Source organism: Leucoraja erinacea, chromosome 10, assembly GCF_028641065.1.
Source record: "Leucoraja erinacea ecotype New England chromosome 10, Leri_hhj_1, whole genome shotgun sequence".
Classification (NCBI taxonomy): domain Eukaryota; kingdom Metazoa; phylum Chordata; class Chondrichthyes; order Rajiformes; family Rajidae; genus Leucoraja; species Leucoraja erinaceus.
Genome location: NC_073386.1, coordinates 43,840,573 through 43,856,227, shown reverse-complemented (window position 1 = coordinate 43,856,227; position 15,655 = coordinate 43,840,573). Strand labels below are relative to the sequence as shown.

Below are 15,655 nucleotides of genomic sequence, written 5' to 3'. Positions count from 1 at the left end.
CACTACCGACTGCCCGGACGACGACGCTCTCCCCCCCCCCCCCCCCCCCACGGCAGTACTGGCTGTGCCCGACCAGCGGCGCTCTCTCCCCCCCCCCCCCCCCCCCCTCCCTCCTGCAGTACTGGCTGTGCCCGACCAGCGGCGCTCTCCCCCCCCCCCCCCTCCCCCCTGCAGTACTGGCTGTGCCCGACCAGCGGCGGCGCCCCCCCCCCCCCTTCCCCTGCAGTACTGGCTGTGCCCGACCAGCGGCGCTCTCTCCCCCCCCCCCCCTTCCCTCCTGCAGTACTAGCTGTGCCCGACCAGCGGCGCTCTCCCCCCCCCCCCCCCCCCCCCCCCCCCCCCCCTGCAGTACTGGCTGTGCCGGCGCTCTCTCCCGCCCTTCTTTAACCGGCTCGGCTCGCGACGGTTGGTTCTAATCCGCAACGGTCTGTTCCCCAAGATGGCGGCGTGTTCCCACCAGCGGGTGGACAGCGGGGCGCCAGACACCGACTCCGAGCTAGGCCCCGACACCGGCCCCGCCGACACAATGGTGGACGAGCTGCCGGTCCTGACGCCGCAGGAAATCGAGCTGCGGCTGCAGAGAACCCGCAAGGAACTGAGCAACAGGAGGAAGATTCTGGTGAAGAACCTGCGGTCGGACAGCAACAACCAGGTACCTGACTCTCGGGGCTGGGTGAGGGGTGAGGGGTGGCGGCCGCGCTGGGCCGTGGGTGGAGGCGCGCCCGGTCTCGCTGCCATGCCCCCCGGCCCTCGGGGAGCTCCCTCACCGTGGCGAGCGTGGGCGGGGGGGAGGGAGGGAGAGTCGTCTCGTTCACCCGGAACTCCCTCACGGCCTTTTCCTGCACCTACAGACTTATGTTTTATAGATAAAGTTGCTCTCAATAACTCGGCTGCAGAGTGCGAGAGGCAAAGGGAGAAGTTCAATTCTCGTGGTTGGAAGTTGTGGCGAAGGAGTTAGAGCTGGCTCAGACTGACGGGATTGCCCAAGTGGTTTCTTTTCTCTTTATTTTTTGCTGTGTAAATCATCCGCGATGCTGCGCCCATTTCCCACTTTCCCTTTTTAAAAAAAAGCAGAATATATTTTACACCTATTGCGTTTTTTTGCAGAACGACGTTTGACTTTTTTTTTTAATTTTTGCCTCTCAGAAAGAAATATTAAACCGCCTTTACGTACACACAATGGGCACCTTTTTAGCAAACAGTACATTTCCGTACGTGTGCACTTTCAAATACTTTCAGTATTCTTTCTCCAAGTTAAACTAGTGTTGAATTTCCGTATCACTACGTACACGAAATATGTTAAATTCCACAATGAACAGCGCCATGTTTTTTTTTAAACCTGGTGTTATGATTACAGTTTCATGTCAATGTAATTACTTTGTACGTTGAGTAACAGCTATCGTTGGACTACGAAAGGCCATACAAATGATATCAACAGCTGTGTGATTATATATTCATAACGTTTTTTAAGCATCTTCAAACAGGTTATTATTTTGTAGCCCGTTTTCAATAAAATGTAAAACTTTGCTTTACGGCTCTTACTTTTGATGGTATTACTGTCTGTGGGAATTCATTAATGTACTTCACCTGGGGATTTAAAGGTACTATTCAGACACATGGGTACTGGAGTTGAGTTTCTTCTCGTGTGCATATACACGGTGAGGTATAGGCACAATGAAAATATTGATTGCTGGCACATGGAGTCAAACAACACACAAAAGCAACTTGTATATACATTCTACATGCATTACACCAATTCTTAAAAAAGCCAAAAAAAAACAAACATTGCAAACTACAATTTAAAAAAAACAGATTCATAGTACATATGCAGGAAACCACAAAACGTAACTCAGCTGGACAGACACCATCTCTAGAGAGAAGGAAAGGTGACATTTCAGGTCAAGACCAGGCTTTCCTTATCACGGTAAGATTGGTTCAAGAACCTGTAGAAAAGTAGCTGGTCCTGAGCTCAGTGGTGCATGACTTCAGGCTCCTATCAATGTTAGCTCCAAGAAGAGGGCAGGGTCCAAATCTAGGCAATCGAGGATGTAGATGGTCTAGACGCCACCTAAAAACGACTTGTTACTGATACCTTGAAAATGCCCTGGAGTTGTTCGCATGGGTCAAGTGGCTAAGAATAAATATGTTACCTGAACTGGTGCATTTCTCTGAGCAATCCATCAGAGGGATTTGCAAGAAATGTAGTGAGACAAGACCAGCTATCCATCTACTAGCTGTTTCGCAGACCATATGCAAACACAGTTATTAAATTAAAAAGCCCCTCCGAGTGAACCTTTCTTGTCAGTCATCTGTGCTTTTCATGGCACTCATTACAATGCTGTGTTTGCAAGTCTGATTATGTCAAAAGCAGACCAGTTCATGACTCCTGGGAGCCTTTGGGTAATGATTTACCCCAGCCTAAATATAGTTGGCAAAATATTTTATTTTATTGTGTAATACTAAGCCTGCCACCAAATATGTGACTGCCTTTGACACTAAGCAGATCCTGTTAAAACGGTTTAATCAAATAAAAAAATATGCTACTAAAATAAAATACAAAAAATGTTGGCATCGCACAGACAATATCTGAGTAAAGAAAAAAAGTTAATATTTCCAAGTTTAAATTTTTATAGTATACTTTCTGTGAATCTAGAATTCTCTGCCTCAGAGGGCAGTGGAGGCCGGTTCTCTGGATAATTTCAAGTGAGAGCTAGATAGGGCCTCTAAAAGATAGCGGAGTCACGGGATATTGGGAGAAGGCAGGAGCGGAGTACTGATTGGAGATGATCAGACATGATCATATTGAATGGCGGTGCTGGCTCGAGGGGCCGAATGGCATACTCCTGCACTAATTCTGTCTATTGTACAGGTAACGTGTTATTGCCAAATCCTTACCCAAAATTGCTGGATATGGAGTGAAATTTCCACGTGAAACATTTGTAGGCAAAAAAATGATTAATACAAAATATCAATCTCTTAAGTAGCTTTCCTCTTCCCCCCCCCCCCCCCCCCCCCCCCCCCCCCATATCAGGAACCAGCAGCTGTAGGACTATTATTAGTTGAGGGGAAAAACATCCCACAGGAATGCACCTCGCATGTAATGTGAGATACAATGGGATGTTTTTCTACACAGTACATACATAAATACGAGGCAAGAGCAAAATGGAGCAAAGGAAAGATCCTTTTACAGAAAAATTGGATTTAACTTTCATTGGATACTGCTGAACCTGAGAGGATGTCCTGTACAAAGAAAAACCCTGTGGTGTGGTTTCTAACTTTTGGTATTATTATCTCTGAAATTAGTATTAGGTAAATGTAATTTGGTCAACTGACAAATGTAAGTTTTTTCGTGCAAGAGAAAACTTCAGATACTCCAATAGATTAAATGAATTGGATTAAATTCAGAAAGATGTATTATAGAATTCATTGAAAGGAATGTGTTTACTGGGTCAAAGGTGACCTCTCACCCCCTCCATTTAGACTTGCAATATTTGATTTTGGTTTTACTGTTCATACAGTCATTCTTTCATATCATGAAATTTGAGATGCCATTCGCGAAACGATTCTTAAGCAACCAGCAGTGTTTTTAGAGTTAGTTTGTGTTTTACAGTATACTAGAAGTATTTTATTGACTTGGCACAAAGTGGGTGGGTCAAGGAAAGAGCGATCATGTCGCTGCCCTGTTTCCACCAATCGTTCCACCACCACGCACAAGAAGCGCAAGGCAGACATCGTTGTATGTGGATGCCGAGAATTGTGTTATGGCAACTGCGGGCTATGGCATCGTCAGTGGATCTATTGGGGCGGTATGCAAATTGTAGTGGATCCAGGGTGGTGGGTAGGGAGGAGGTAATTAAAGTTTTGATGAGTTTCTCAAAACACTTCATTACTGTGGAGGTCAGGGCTATGGGGCGGTAGTCATTTAAACAGCTGGGTTGGGGGTTTTTGGGGACAGGAACTATGGTGGACCGTTTAAAACAGGTGGGAATAATACACTGGGAGAGGGAGAGATTGAAAATGTCTGAATACAAGGGCTAGTTGGTCTGCGCAACTATTGGTCATTCTTCAAATGATGTCTGATGCCAGACCAGGAATACAGTATGTAGGATTGGGCTCTCCCTGGCTGTAGTTGAAGTAGCATTTATTATGGTCGTGTGTATTGTGACTACATTTGGAATCCCAACCTGAATATCTCTTGGTAATGAGCATAAATTGCTGTTTGCATTTAACCATTATTTTGTTACCTATTTTAACATGCTTAATATAGAAATAGGTGCAGGAGTAAGCCATTCGGCTCTTCGAGCCTGCACCCCCATTCAATATGATCATGTCTGATCATCAGGATTCATCATTAGGTGGCTAATTTTATTTTTCTTCCTTCAGGAAATACATGAATTGCTGAAAGATTATGAATTGAAATATTGCTATGTGGATAAGAACAAAGGAACGGGTGAGTAAAAATTGTATTTGAGAAAGGTTTTAGCTCTCAGCTATCATTTATCAAGAAATGTTCAGTCAGTTGCATTCCCATGATCTTAAAAAAAAGACTTAGAAACCATGTGACCTTTTGATCACAAGCAAACGATCCAATTTTTGAAAGCAATCGATCCAATTGATGTTTCTTTGTGTGCAGGTGCAGTATCGCTATCTACCAAACAACAATGTGGCAAATAAAGTATTGTGTTGGTATAGGTGGGGGGTGTTGGATTATGAATTTTAATATGGATAGAAAAACAAAATCCTTGTACAATGGTGAGAAACTAATGTGCATGAAGATCTTGATGTCTCGTTCTTCAGATCCTGTACCGTGTTACTTTTCCCAAGTAATTAGGTTTCTCAACATTAATAAAACCACAGTTCTTTTTTAAAAGGGTATGATACTTTACCAGGATGAGAAAATGCCATTTGTTTTGCTCCCTATGGTTAGGTAATTTTTCTGCCTTTTACGGATGGTAAAAACTGAATTAATTAGTGCTTCAGAAGTGATTTGCTCCCCCCCCCCCCCCCCCCCCCCCCCAGTTGGACTCTCACCTATTTCTTCCTTTCCACCTACATTTCCCCACCAGCTTCACAATTTACAACTCTCACCTTTGTTCTCTCCTTTTCACCTACATTTCTTTTCCACCAGCTTCACAATTTACAACTATTACTTGGCAGGCTTTGTCTCACATCTGTCTTTCTTTTCATCTCTGGCCCCCAGCCACACAACAGTCTGAAGTATCTGACCACTCTTCACCTATTCGTGTTCTCCAGATTTGCTGCCTGGCCGATTGAGTTATTCCACCAATTTGTCTCTTTTTTTTTTGTAAATCAGCGTCTGCAGCTACTTTGTCATTGAGAATTATTTGATGGGCTCTGGGGAAAGCAGATCAATGGGACTGACAGGATGCTTAACTTGGAACTGAACAAGGCTTAATAAGCCAAATGGTTTCTTGTAACAATTCTGTGATTCTGCTTGGGGATCAGGGATTAGTGTATCTGTCTGTGATTCATGCCCAGAATTATGCCAAAACGGTACACGATAGCGTAACAATTTTTGGACCACCTTACTCACCATTGTCCTGTGCTGTGTTTTTACCAGGTTTCGTTCGGATTGTGGTTATATTTTACAAGTTATTCACATTTTTAACTTTACAAAACTAGTTTAAGAAAGAATCACTTGAACACTGCGGTGGCAGTTACAGCTTCGACGTCACAATGGGATCACATTTACTTTTTTTTTTAAATCGCTGTACCCGAAAAAAACGCGCTGGACACAGACTGGGCCCGGAGCCACGCTCTCCTTCCCCCTCCTGCGGCTCGAGGCCGCAGCCTCAAAAAGTCACTGACTGACTTTCAGTTGTTTTAAAATGCCACGTGTGCAGAGCCACGTGGGGGGGGGGGGGGGGGGGGGGGGGTGTAAGGAGGAGAGGAGGGAAAGGTTCTCTTAACTTCTCTTGTGAACAATCCAAATCCAATTGCTGGCCCTGTCCGCAACAATGTTGCAATCATTGGGCACTTGAGTCCTGGCAGCAAGTAAAATCCAATTTTTGGTGGTTATGAATGATAGGTGGAATATTGCGAAGGGGGACGGGTTGCGTTGGGGGAACTGGTGAGTGGTGGAATAGGCCTCCTGTGGATGCTATGGGTGAGTGGTGGAATATTGCATTGGGGGAACGGGTTCTTCTTGGTTCTTGGTCCTCCAAAATATTCCAAATGGAATTTAAACTGGAGTTAGTGGACGGTGGACTTAAGCAAAAAAAGATTCTTGAAGAATGGTTGCGTTGGGGAACCAGGCCTCCCGTGTGACAGAGACCCAACGTGTCCCACTTGGTCTAGTATCTATACTATTACTAAAACTCTCATCTTGTCACCTTCCGGTTTGCTTTTTTTTTAAATTTGCAAAAACAGTACCCCGTATCGCCACCTTACTCACAGTTCTCTGCTCCATGCGCACCAAGTTTTGTTCCGATCGGTTGAAGATTAACAAAAGTTATGAAGGTTTAAAAAATCGTGAGATGAGCAGATTGGTCTTCTCGCCTGTAAGTCACCATGAAGGTAACGCCCCTTCCAGCACCCGCTGAGAATAAAGCCCCGGGGTCCACAAGCCGAGCTAATTGAGTCTGCAAGAGTGCAGTCGGGGAAGCCGCTGTGTGGAGCCGGGAGGTGCTGTGCAGTGGCCGCTGAGTGGAGTCCCTCCCCCACACACTCCCCCACACCCCCTTGACTATGTAATAAATCCCACCCACGTAATAACGGGCAGTCTAGAATTTAAAGACAGATTCCATAATTAATGACAGACAAAATAAGTCAAATGGCCACTACATACCGGCCCCTGATCATTTTGTATATAACGAGGCAATTATTAATATACATCAAAAAAGTAGTCATGAAGGCTTAATATGTATCAAAAGCAGAAAAATAGCATGCACTATATATCTGCAATCAAAATTCTTCTTCGACTGGCTTCCATCTTCACCTTTGCCTTCTAGAAGCAAGAATAACTTGATTATTGATCTTATTAGTTCTTCAAGTGAGTTTATTGTCATGTGTCCCTGAAAGGACAATTAAATTATTGCTTTGCTTCAGCACGCAGAACATAGTAGGCATTTGCTACAAAACAGATCGATGTGCCCATATACTATAATATAAATATATACACACATGAATAAATAAAATGATAAAGTGCAAATAACAGATAATTGGTTATTAATAATCAAAGTTTTGTCCGAGCCAGGTTTAATAGCCTGATGGCTGTGGGGAAGTAGCTATTCCTGAACCTGGTTGTTGCAGTCTTCAGACTCCTGTACCTTCTACCTGAAGGTAGCAGGGAGATGAGTGTGTGGCCAGGATGTTGTGGGTCTTTGATGATACTGCCAGCTTTTTTGAGGCAGTGACTGCGATAAATCCCCTCGATGGAAGGAAGGTCAGAGCCGACGATGGACTGGGCAGTGTTTACTACTTTTTGTAGTCTTTTCTTTTCCAGGACGCTCAAGTTGCCAAACCAAGCCACGATGCAACCGGTCAGCATGCTCTCCTCTGTGCACCTGTAGAAGTTAGAGAAAGTCCTCCTTGACAAACCGACTCTCCGTAGTCTTCTCAGGACGTAGAGGCGCTGATGAACTTTCTTGATAATTGCATTAGTGTTCTCGGACCAGGAAAGATCTTCAGAGATGTGCACGCCCAGGAATTTGAAGCTCTTGACCCTTTCAACCATCGACCCGTTTATATAAACGGGGCTGTGGGTCCCCATCCTACTCCTTCCAAAGTCCACAATCAGTCCCTTGGTTTTGCTGGTGTTGAGGGCCAGGTTATTGTGCTGGCACCATATGGGCAGTTGCTCGATCAAATATTAAAACATTGTTTTTAGTTTAAAGTCGTACCGTGCGCACCAAACCCTTAACATCATCAGGCATGATACCCAGTATATAATCCAAAACAACTGTCCAAAGCTTTGATAGCATGAAACTTCTTCCTCCATGTCCGATCAACTCGTGAATGTGTTGTATTAACAATGTTGAAGTGTGAAAATCCTGTGAGAGAATAACAGGATTTTTAGCAATAACGTTCACTGTTGGGTTTGATTTAATTTCCAGATCATTAGCAGAGATTTCAAATCTCAGCTCAAGCTTTGGCCATTCTCTGTCTGGCTTACAGAAAGACTTTAGTTCATTGATCCATCTCTTATCGCTTAAGAGGCGGTTCACTGTCATTTCTCTAGAAACCTCATCTGCAGGATTTTCTTTTGCGTTGACATTTTACAATTGTGCAACATTAGTAACTCCCAATGCTCTTTCCGTTGGCAATTTGTCTCTGACCAAATCCAACTCTCTGGTTTCTTTGGCTCTATCATCTGGTGGAATGCTTTCACAATTGTTACTGATCCACTTGGAAAGTGTAAATCCTCCCTTATTGCAAAGGGATGTCAGATGTTTTACCATTTGAATTGCTTCCTGCTCAGTGGATTTTAAGTAATCGTCCATGTAGAAATTATTCTTCAAATAAATGATTACTTCATGAAATTTAGTATTCTCGCCAAACCTGCGTTTCAAAGTCTGGGTGCATTGCTCTGCCATACGACGATTATTCAGCGAATTAACACTTTCTTGTTTGAAAGGTAAGTCCAGACAATAGTGTCCATCAATCTTTACTGAGTAGTTCATAATATCCACAAACTTTATCTCTTCTCTAGAAATTTCTTCAGATTCCTTATTGATACTTTCATTGAAGTCATGATTTTCATTGCTTCATCGCCAGCTTTTCTAATTTATCGGTAGATATTTGATTAACAGCAGTGGCAGGGTAGTTCTTCTGATTCCCGTTTTCATTATTCCTTCTCGAGCTATAGATAACCCATCCAAGTCGGGTTTTTGCAGCATACGGTCCATCACCTTGGCTCCTCTGTATAGGTTCCAATGCCTTCAAAACATTCGTTCTGATAAGTAGGTCAACATGAGAATTTATTTTAGATATTTTGACATCCTTCAGGTAAGGCCATTGTTTCAAGTCCTCAAGTCTGGGTACATTTTGATGACTAACAGGCATGGTTCTATGTGTAAACACTTCCGATATTGTTATAAAATAATCTTCATCCAAAATATCACCATACGTGTAATGTAATGACTCGTGCTCTCTTTATCTTTATTCATGGTACGCAATCGAATCTTAGTCTCTTCTCCTAGTGATGTTCAGTCTTCTCATCTGGTTTTCTGTGCAAAAGGTAGTCGAACTTCCGTGATCCAAAGAGGCATATGTTTGCAACACTTTATTTGTCTTGCTATTCCTTACCTGTACTGGTAAGATAGAGAAGATACAGGTTTCAACCCCGGCCCCAATATGAGCAGTTACTTGAGGCGAGGTGATAGCATCACTAGTAGTTGATTTCTTCTGTTCCGTTTGCTCCAGTTGGTCCTCTTCTATTTGCTCTGGTAGCGCTTCTATTTGTTCCGGTTCTTCCTCGTCCATTTGCTCTAGTAGCTTTTTTTACAGTGTGAAGTGCTCCAGGATGATATTGCTTGCACTTATAACAAATTATAGGAGTCCTACAGTCTCACCATATGTCCTTTTTTTTTTCCAAACATCCAAAACTGATTCCCTGCTCTTTCAAGAAATCCATCTTATCTTCATAAGTTCTTTCATGTTGAATCTTCGACACCTCTTATGGTGTGACCAACTTCATCACTTTACAAACAAAATCCTATTTGCTTGATAGTAGATAAATCTCCTTTCATCCATCTGTTCTTTCCACAGGTATGGTTGTGGTAGCAAAACTGACCCAAAAAGACTTCCTAATTAGAACTTTGCAAACAAGTGACCTTCGCTACCAAATAGCGAACACTGATGTGTAGGAATGCTCTCACTTCTAACTTCTTCCCAAGGCGTACCGGTTTTGAAAGTTATCATAATTTTCTCACTTGGTAATTATTGCAAAGGCATTGAAGATTCTGCTGCTTGTGTATTTGAATAATTGTAGTTAGATGATTGGATTACTGATGTGCAACTGGTTTATATAATCCTGAATCCTGAACTAATATTGCAGAGAATTTACATTAGTCTTGTAATTAAAAGACCCACTAATAAAATTGGATCAGCAAAACAGGCAAGTTGTTAAAATTGTTAGAGATGGCGCATAAGTGTTGCGGATATTACTTACCATCAATTTAATGAGAATGTTCCAAGCTTTTGCTGCATGCAGGTATGAGCTGCTTCATTTGTTGCAGTGTTGCAAATTGAACATTGTAAGAAAGGTCAAATAGGTTTATCTCTTGTTGGTTCATTCACTATCTATTCTTCAGTACTTGGCCACTTTGGTTTCTGATTAAAGATATTGAAGTACCCATATCCTCATGCTCTTGTTAATTTCATCAGCCAAGGGAAGACAGCAGGTGAAAATCAGGAGGAGGTTTCCTTGCCCAAGCTGATGTAACGCCATGAGGCTTCATGGGGATTGAAGTCAAATGATAAGGATTCCAAAGGTCACCTATGCCACCTAGGCGCAAATGTGCCAACCTCGCGTAGGCTTCACGTTTAGTGGGATGACAACAGCCAGAAATTATGATAAAAGAATCCCACACGTTATGTTGGTAATGATTGTGTGTACCACTTTATCGGAAGAATCAGACGGGCATATGGTAGCTGTGGCAGGGCTTGTACACCATCACTTCCTGCAGGTGAAACCTTGTGGCAGCTTGAGTGACATCACGGCAAGCTAAATGCTTTCTGTACACATTTCAAAAGGAGAACACCTTTGTGCCTTTATAGGCTCTGATGGCATTGTAATCTCAGTCGCCGAGGCTGACCTCAGAATATTCTTCATGTGGCTAAACCCTCTGGATTTGTGGTGTACTTGGCTGCATTCTTAAATCCTGCTCGGACAAACTGGCTGAAGTTTTTGTGGACATCGTCAATCTCCTTTCTAAAGTCTGAGGTTCCCACCTGCTTTAAAAGGGCACCAATGATGCCGGTGCCCAAGAAGAATAAGGTGACATTATTTGATGACTAATGACCAATGGCACTAATGTCCATGGTATGAAGTGCTTTGATCAATGGTACAGATCATAATAGATGCAATTTTACTGGCTCTCCATTGTACATTGGACCACTTGGACAATAACGCATGCGTCGGGCTGTTCATCTACTACAGCTCAGCATTCAACACTATCATTGCCTCCAAGCGTAGAGAACGAGGTGTCTGCTGATCTCTGTGCAACTGGATCCTTGACTTCTTCACCGGCAGACCACAATTGGAATAAATTGGCAACAACACAACCTCCTCGAGCAGCTCAGGATATGTGTGCAATCCTCTGCTCTATAGCCATGACTGCATAACTATACCATCACCACTTAAATTTGCCTATGAAACCACCATTTTGTTGGACATATAACAGGCAATGATGAATCAGAGTAGAGGAGGGATGATATAAAATCTGGATGAAATGTACAGATTTTCAGACAACGATCTTGCTCTCAACATCCGCACGAAGAAGGTGCTGATTGTTGACTTGAAAGGAAAGTTGAATATCTGTGAACCTGGCTTAATTGACAGGATGGCAGACATCTCTGAAGACTTGCACTGGAACCAGCACATTGATGCAATCAAATAAACCCATCAATGCTTCTACTCAGGAAATTGAGATGCATCGCTAACTCAAACACCTGGGAACGAAGGAGATTAGAGAGGGGTAGACGCTGCCTGGGTCCATCAGGGGTACGGATCTCTGCACCATCGAAGGGATACATAGAAGGTGCCACCTCAAAAAGGCTGCCAGTATCATGAAAGACCCATACCACCCTAGCTATGCTCTCATTTCACTTCTACCATTGCAATGAAAGTATGCATGGAGGAAAATATGCCGTGATGTCACTTGCAATGAATGGAGGAGGTCCAGAACCTGGCAGCCTGGTGTGCCAACAATAACCTCATCCTCAACTCCAAGAAAACAAAGGAAATTATTGTTTACTTCAGGAAGAACAGAGGGGGCAGACATACCCCCATCCATATAAATGGGACTGAGGTGGAGCGCATCTCCAACTACAAATTCCTCGGGGTACACATCTCGGAGGATCTGTCCTGGTCCCTCAATACCACCAAATTGATCAAAAAGGCGCAGCAGCGCCTTTACTTCCTGAGGAGGCTCAAGAAAGCTCACCTGTCCCCACAGATCCTGACCAACTTTTACCGCTGTACCATCGAAAGCATCCTGACCACCTGCTTCACGGTATGGTGCAGTAGTTGCACCACAGCTGAGAGGAAGGCACTACAACGGGTGGTGAAAACCCCTCAGCACATCATCGGTGCCCCGCTCCCTGCCATGGATGCCCTCCACCGAAAACGGTGTCTGAGACGGGTCGGGAAAATCATCAAGGACCCCTCCCACCCTAACCATGGACTGTTTGCCCTCCTCCCATCAGGGAGGCGGTACAGGAGCCTCAGGTCTCGCACAAGCAGGATGAGGAACAGCTTTTTCAATGACACTATTACACTGCTGAACTCAAGAGTCCCGTCGCCAGATATCTTTAGTCTCCCATTTGTATACAGTATTTGCCTATGTACCAGTTTTTTTCTAATCCATCCACATTCCACACATTGTTAACCAGTACTCTTTACTCTATTGTATGCTTATTCTGTATTTTTATTTTCTACTTCTATCTTGCACTATGACTATGACCAGACGCTAAACTGCATTTCGTTGTACCTATACTTGTATCTGTGCAATGATAATAAAGTTGAATTGAATAGGAGTCTGAAAATCATGGCTACCAGGGCCACCAATAGCTGGTTCCTAACAGCCATCAGGCTTTTGTGCACCTCATAACAGTAACCTCAACTAAGAACTTTTATGGACGATCTTTAGTTGCACAAAGGACTTTTGGGGAATTTTACATTAGTATTGGGGTTGTTAATGTATAGGATTTTTCTTTATATTATCTACATTTTGCATTTGCAGGCCTGTAATACTGCTGTAAGAATTTCATTTTTTTGTTGGTACATGTGACAATTAGTACACTCTTGACAATTAGTACATTCCTAATTAATCTAGGCTCCTTATTCACATATTTGTCATGAGGATGCTTTCTATTCTGAGGAATACACAGGAAGAGATTCCAGAATATGCTCAAAATTAAGAAGAAATATGATTTATATGAGCATGTAAAAGCCTTGAATAAGCTGAATAAAGAGCACTTTTCAATCATTACCCCTGCTTTTGTGCATCGCACACATCCAGCCCCATTTGTGGAAAAGTCTGTGGTTCTTACAATTATCTCATCAGCTTCATCAGCCTGTTTAAAAAGTGAAAAAATCAGAGTGAGAGTGGGAGAGGAAGAGTTTGAACTGCAGGTTATGATCTTGTTCTGTATTTGTGTTTTTCTTTTTTCCGCTTTAAAGCGCACAATTCTGATTTAATTTTGGAGGAACAGAAAGCAGCTGAAAGTTAGGTTTTGTGTACGTTCAATGTTGCCTCAAGCCATGCAAATTAAAAATGGAATACATTTTCATGGAATCTGCAAATGTATTGTTTGATCCAGAAGAAAATTGAGCAGGTTACACAATAATACACAATAAGAAAATTGAGCATGTTGGGCCTATAGTGGAGGCAAAATGGGTTTTTACGGGATTGTGGTGGGGATAGATTATTAAGTAGTCACAATTGGCCTGTAGATTTGTAGCTATCAGATTGTTTGTGTAGGAAGGAACTGTAGATGCGGGTTTATACTGACACAACTTGCTGGAGTAACTCAGCAGGACAGGCAGCACCTCTGGAGTGAAGGAATATTATTCATTCGCTCCTTTTACCCCATTTACTGCGCTATCCACTTGCAGATAACCCACAATGGCGCAGCTAGAGGGGAGCGGTAGAGAGGGAGTGGGAGGGGGGGTAAAGTTTGAAGGGTCGCACGGCATCGCAGGAGAGGGCTGGTTCCTGAACGCAATACTCCACCACTCACCCATAGGTGGGTAGTCTAGCCGTCTGTTTATAGATATAGCCTAGTCCATCTCATAGACCAGATTAATTCCATCTACACGCCCATCTGCTTTGGAAAAGCAGCCAACATAATCAAAGACTTGGTCCATCCTGATCATGCCTCCTGTCTGGCAGAAGGAACAGAAACTTTAAAGCATGCCCCATTAGACTTATTTTCCTCTGCTATCGGGCTTCTGGGCAGTCCTTCCATAAGCTAGGGTACTGACTGATTCTTCTCTACTGCATGTGAACATTGGACTTGTCTATAGAACTGATGTGCGACAATGCGGGGAACTGCAGTGTATTCAGAAAGTATTCAGACCCCTTCACGTTTTCCACATTTTACAACCTTATTTTAAAAGGCATGAAATTTTTTTTTAATTCTCAATCTACCCACAATACCCCAGAATGAAGAAGCGAAAGCAGGTGTTTAAAAATTTTTGCAAAGTAATTAAAAATAAATAACTGATATCATATTTACATGTCATTAGACCCTTTGCTATGACACTCAAAATTGAGCTTAAGTTCATCCTCTTTCCATTGATTATCCTTGAGATGTTTCTACAACTTGATTGGAGTCCACCAGTGGTAAATTAAATTGACTGGACATGATTTGGAAAGGCACACACCTGTCTATATAGGGTCCCACAGTTGATAGTGCATGTTAGAGCAGAAACCAAGCCATGAAAACAAAGTACAACGACCCTGAGCACACAGCCAAGACAACACAAGAGTGGCTTCTTGACAAGTCTGAGTCCAGAGCCTGGACCTGAACCCGATCGAACATCTCTGGAGGGACCTGAAAATAGCTGTGCATCGACGCTCCCCATCCAACTTGACAGAGCTTGAGAGGATCTGCAGCGAAGAATGGGAGAAGTTGCCCAAATACAGGTGTGCCAAGCTTGTAGTGTCATTCCCAAGAAGACTTGAGGCTATAAGCGCTGCCAAAGATGCCTCAACAAAGTACTGAGTAATGGGTCTGAATGCCTATGTAAATGTGATATTTCAGTTAATTTTGTTTAATTACTTTGCAAAAATTTCTAAACACCTGTTTTTGCTTTTTTATTATGTATTGTGTGTAGATTGATGATTTAAAAAAAAAAAGAATTTAATCAATTTTAGAATAAGGCTGTAACATATCAAAATGTGGAAAAAGTGTCTTAATATTTGGGTCTGAATAAAAGGGTCTGAATATTTTCTGGATGCACTGTATATTCCGTGCTCTATCTTCCCATTTGCTCTATCTATTACGCTTTAGTTTGACTTGATTGTATTAATGTATGGTATATCTGATCTGTTTGGCTAGCATAGCATGCAAAACAAAACTTTTTGCTGTGTAAGCCTAAACTTAAACCAAAAGGTTTCTTAATCTGTAGGAAGGAACTGCAGATGCTGGTTTAAACCGAAGATGACACAAAAAGCTGGAGTAACTCAGCGGGCCAGGCAGCATCTCTGGAGAGAAGGAATGGGTGACGTTTCAGGCCAAAGAAGGGTCTCGACCTGAAATCTCACCCATTTGTTTCTCTCCAGAGATGCTCCAGCTTTTTGTGTCAATCTTTGGTTACTTCATCTGTACTAGCTTTTGGGGAAATTTTATAATTAAATTAACCATTGCATTAAAAGAACAGCAATGCATTCTTTATTTAAAACTATTTGATACACCAATAGGAAATGTTCCTCAGTCAATTTTCAGGGAGCAATGGACATAAACA

General features: G+C 42.8%; 1 protein-coding gene across 4 annotated transcripts in view; it reads left to right on the top strand.

Annotated features, from left to right (window-relative positions):
- Window positions 1-382: 382 nt before the first annotated feature.
- Window positions 383-15,655, top strand: part of raver2 (ribonucleoprotein, PTB-binding 2) — a 63,018-nt gene continuing 47,745 nt past the window's right edge. For 3 of the 4 annotated variants that reach the window (XM_055642073.1, XM_055642071.1, XM_055642070.1), the window contains exons 1-2: window positions 383-652; window positions 4,384-4,450. In XM_055642073.1, coding sequence (XP_055498048.1) covers window positions 440-652; window positions 4,384-4,450 — 280 coding nt within the window. In that variant the 5' untranslated portion in view covers window positions 383-439. The remainder of the gene's footprint in view (window positions 653-4,383; window positions 4,451-15,655) is intronic. The other variant, XM_055642072.1, reaches the window with a different exon arrangement.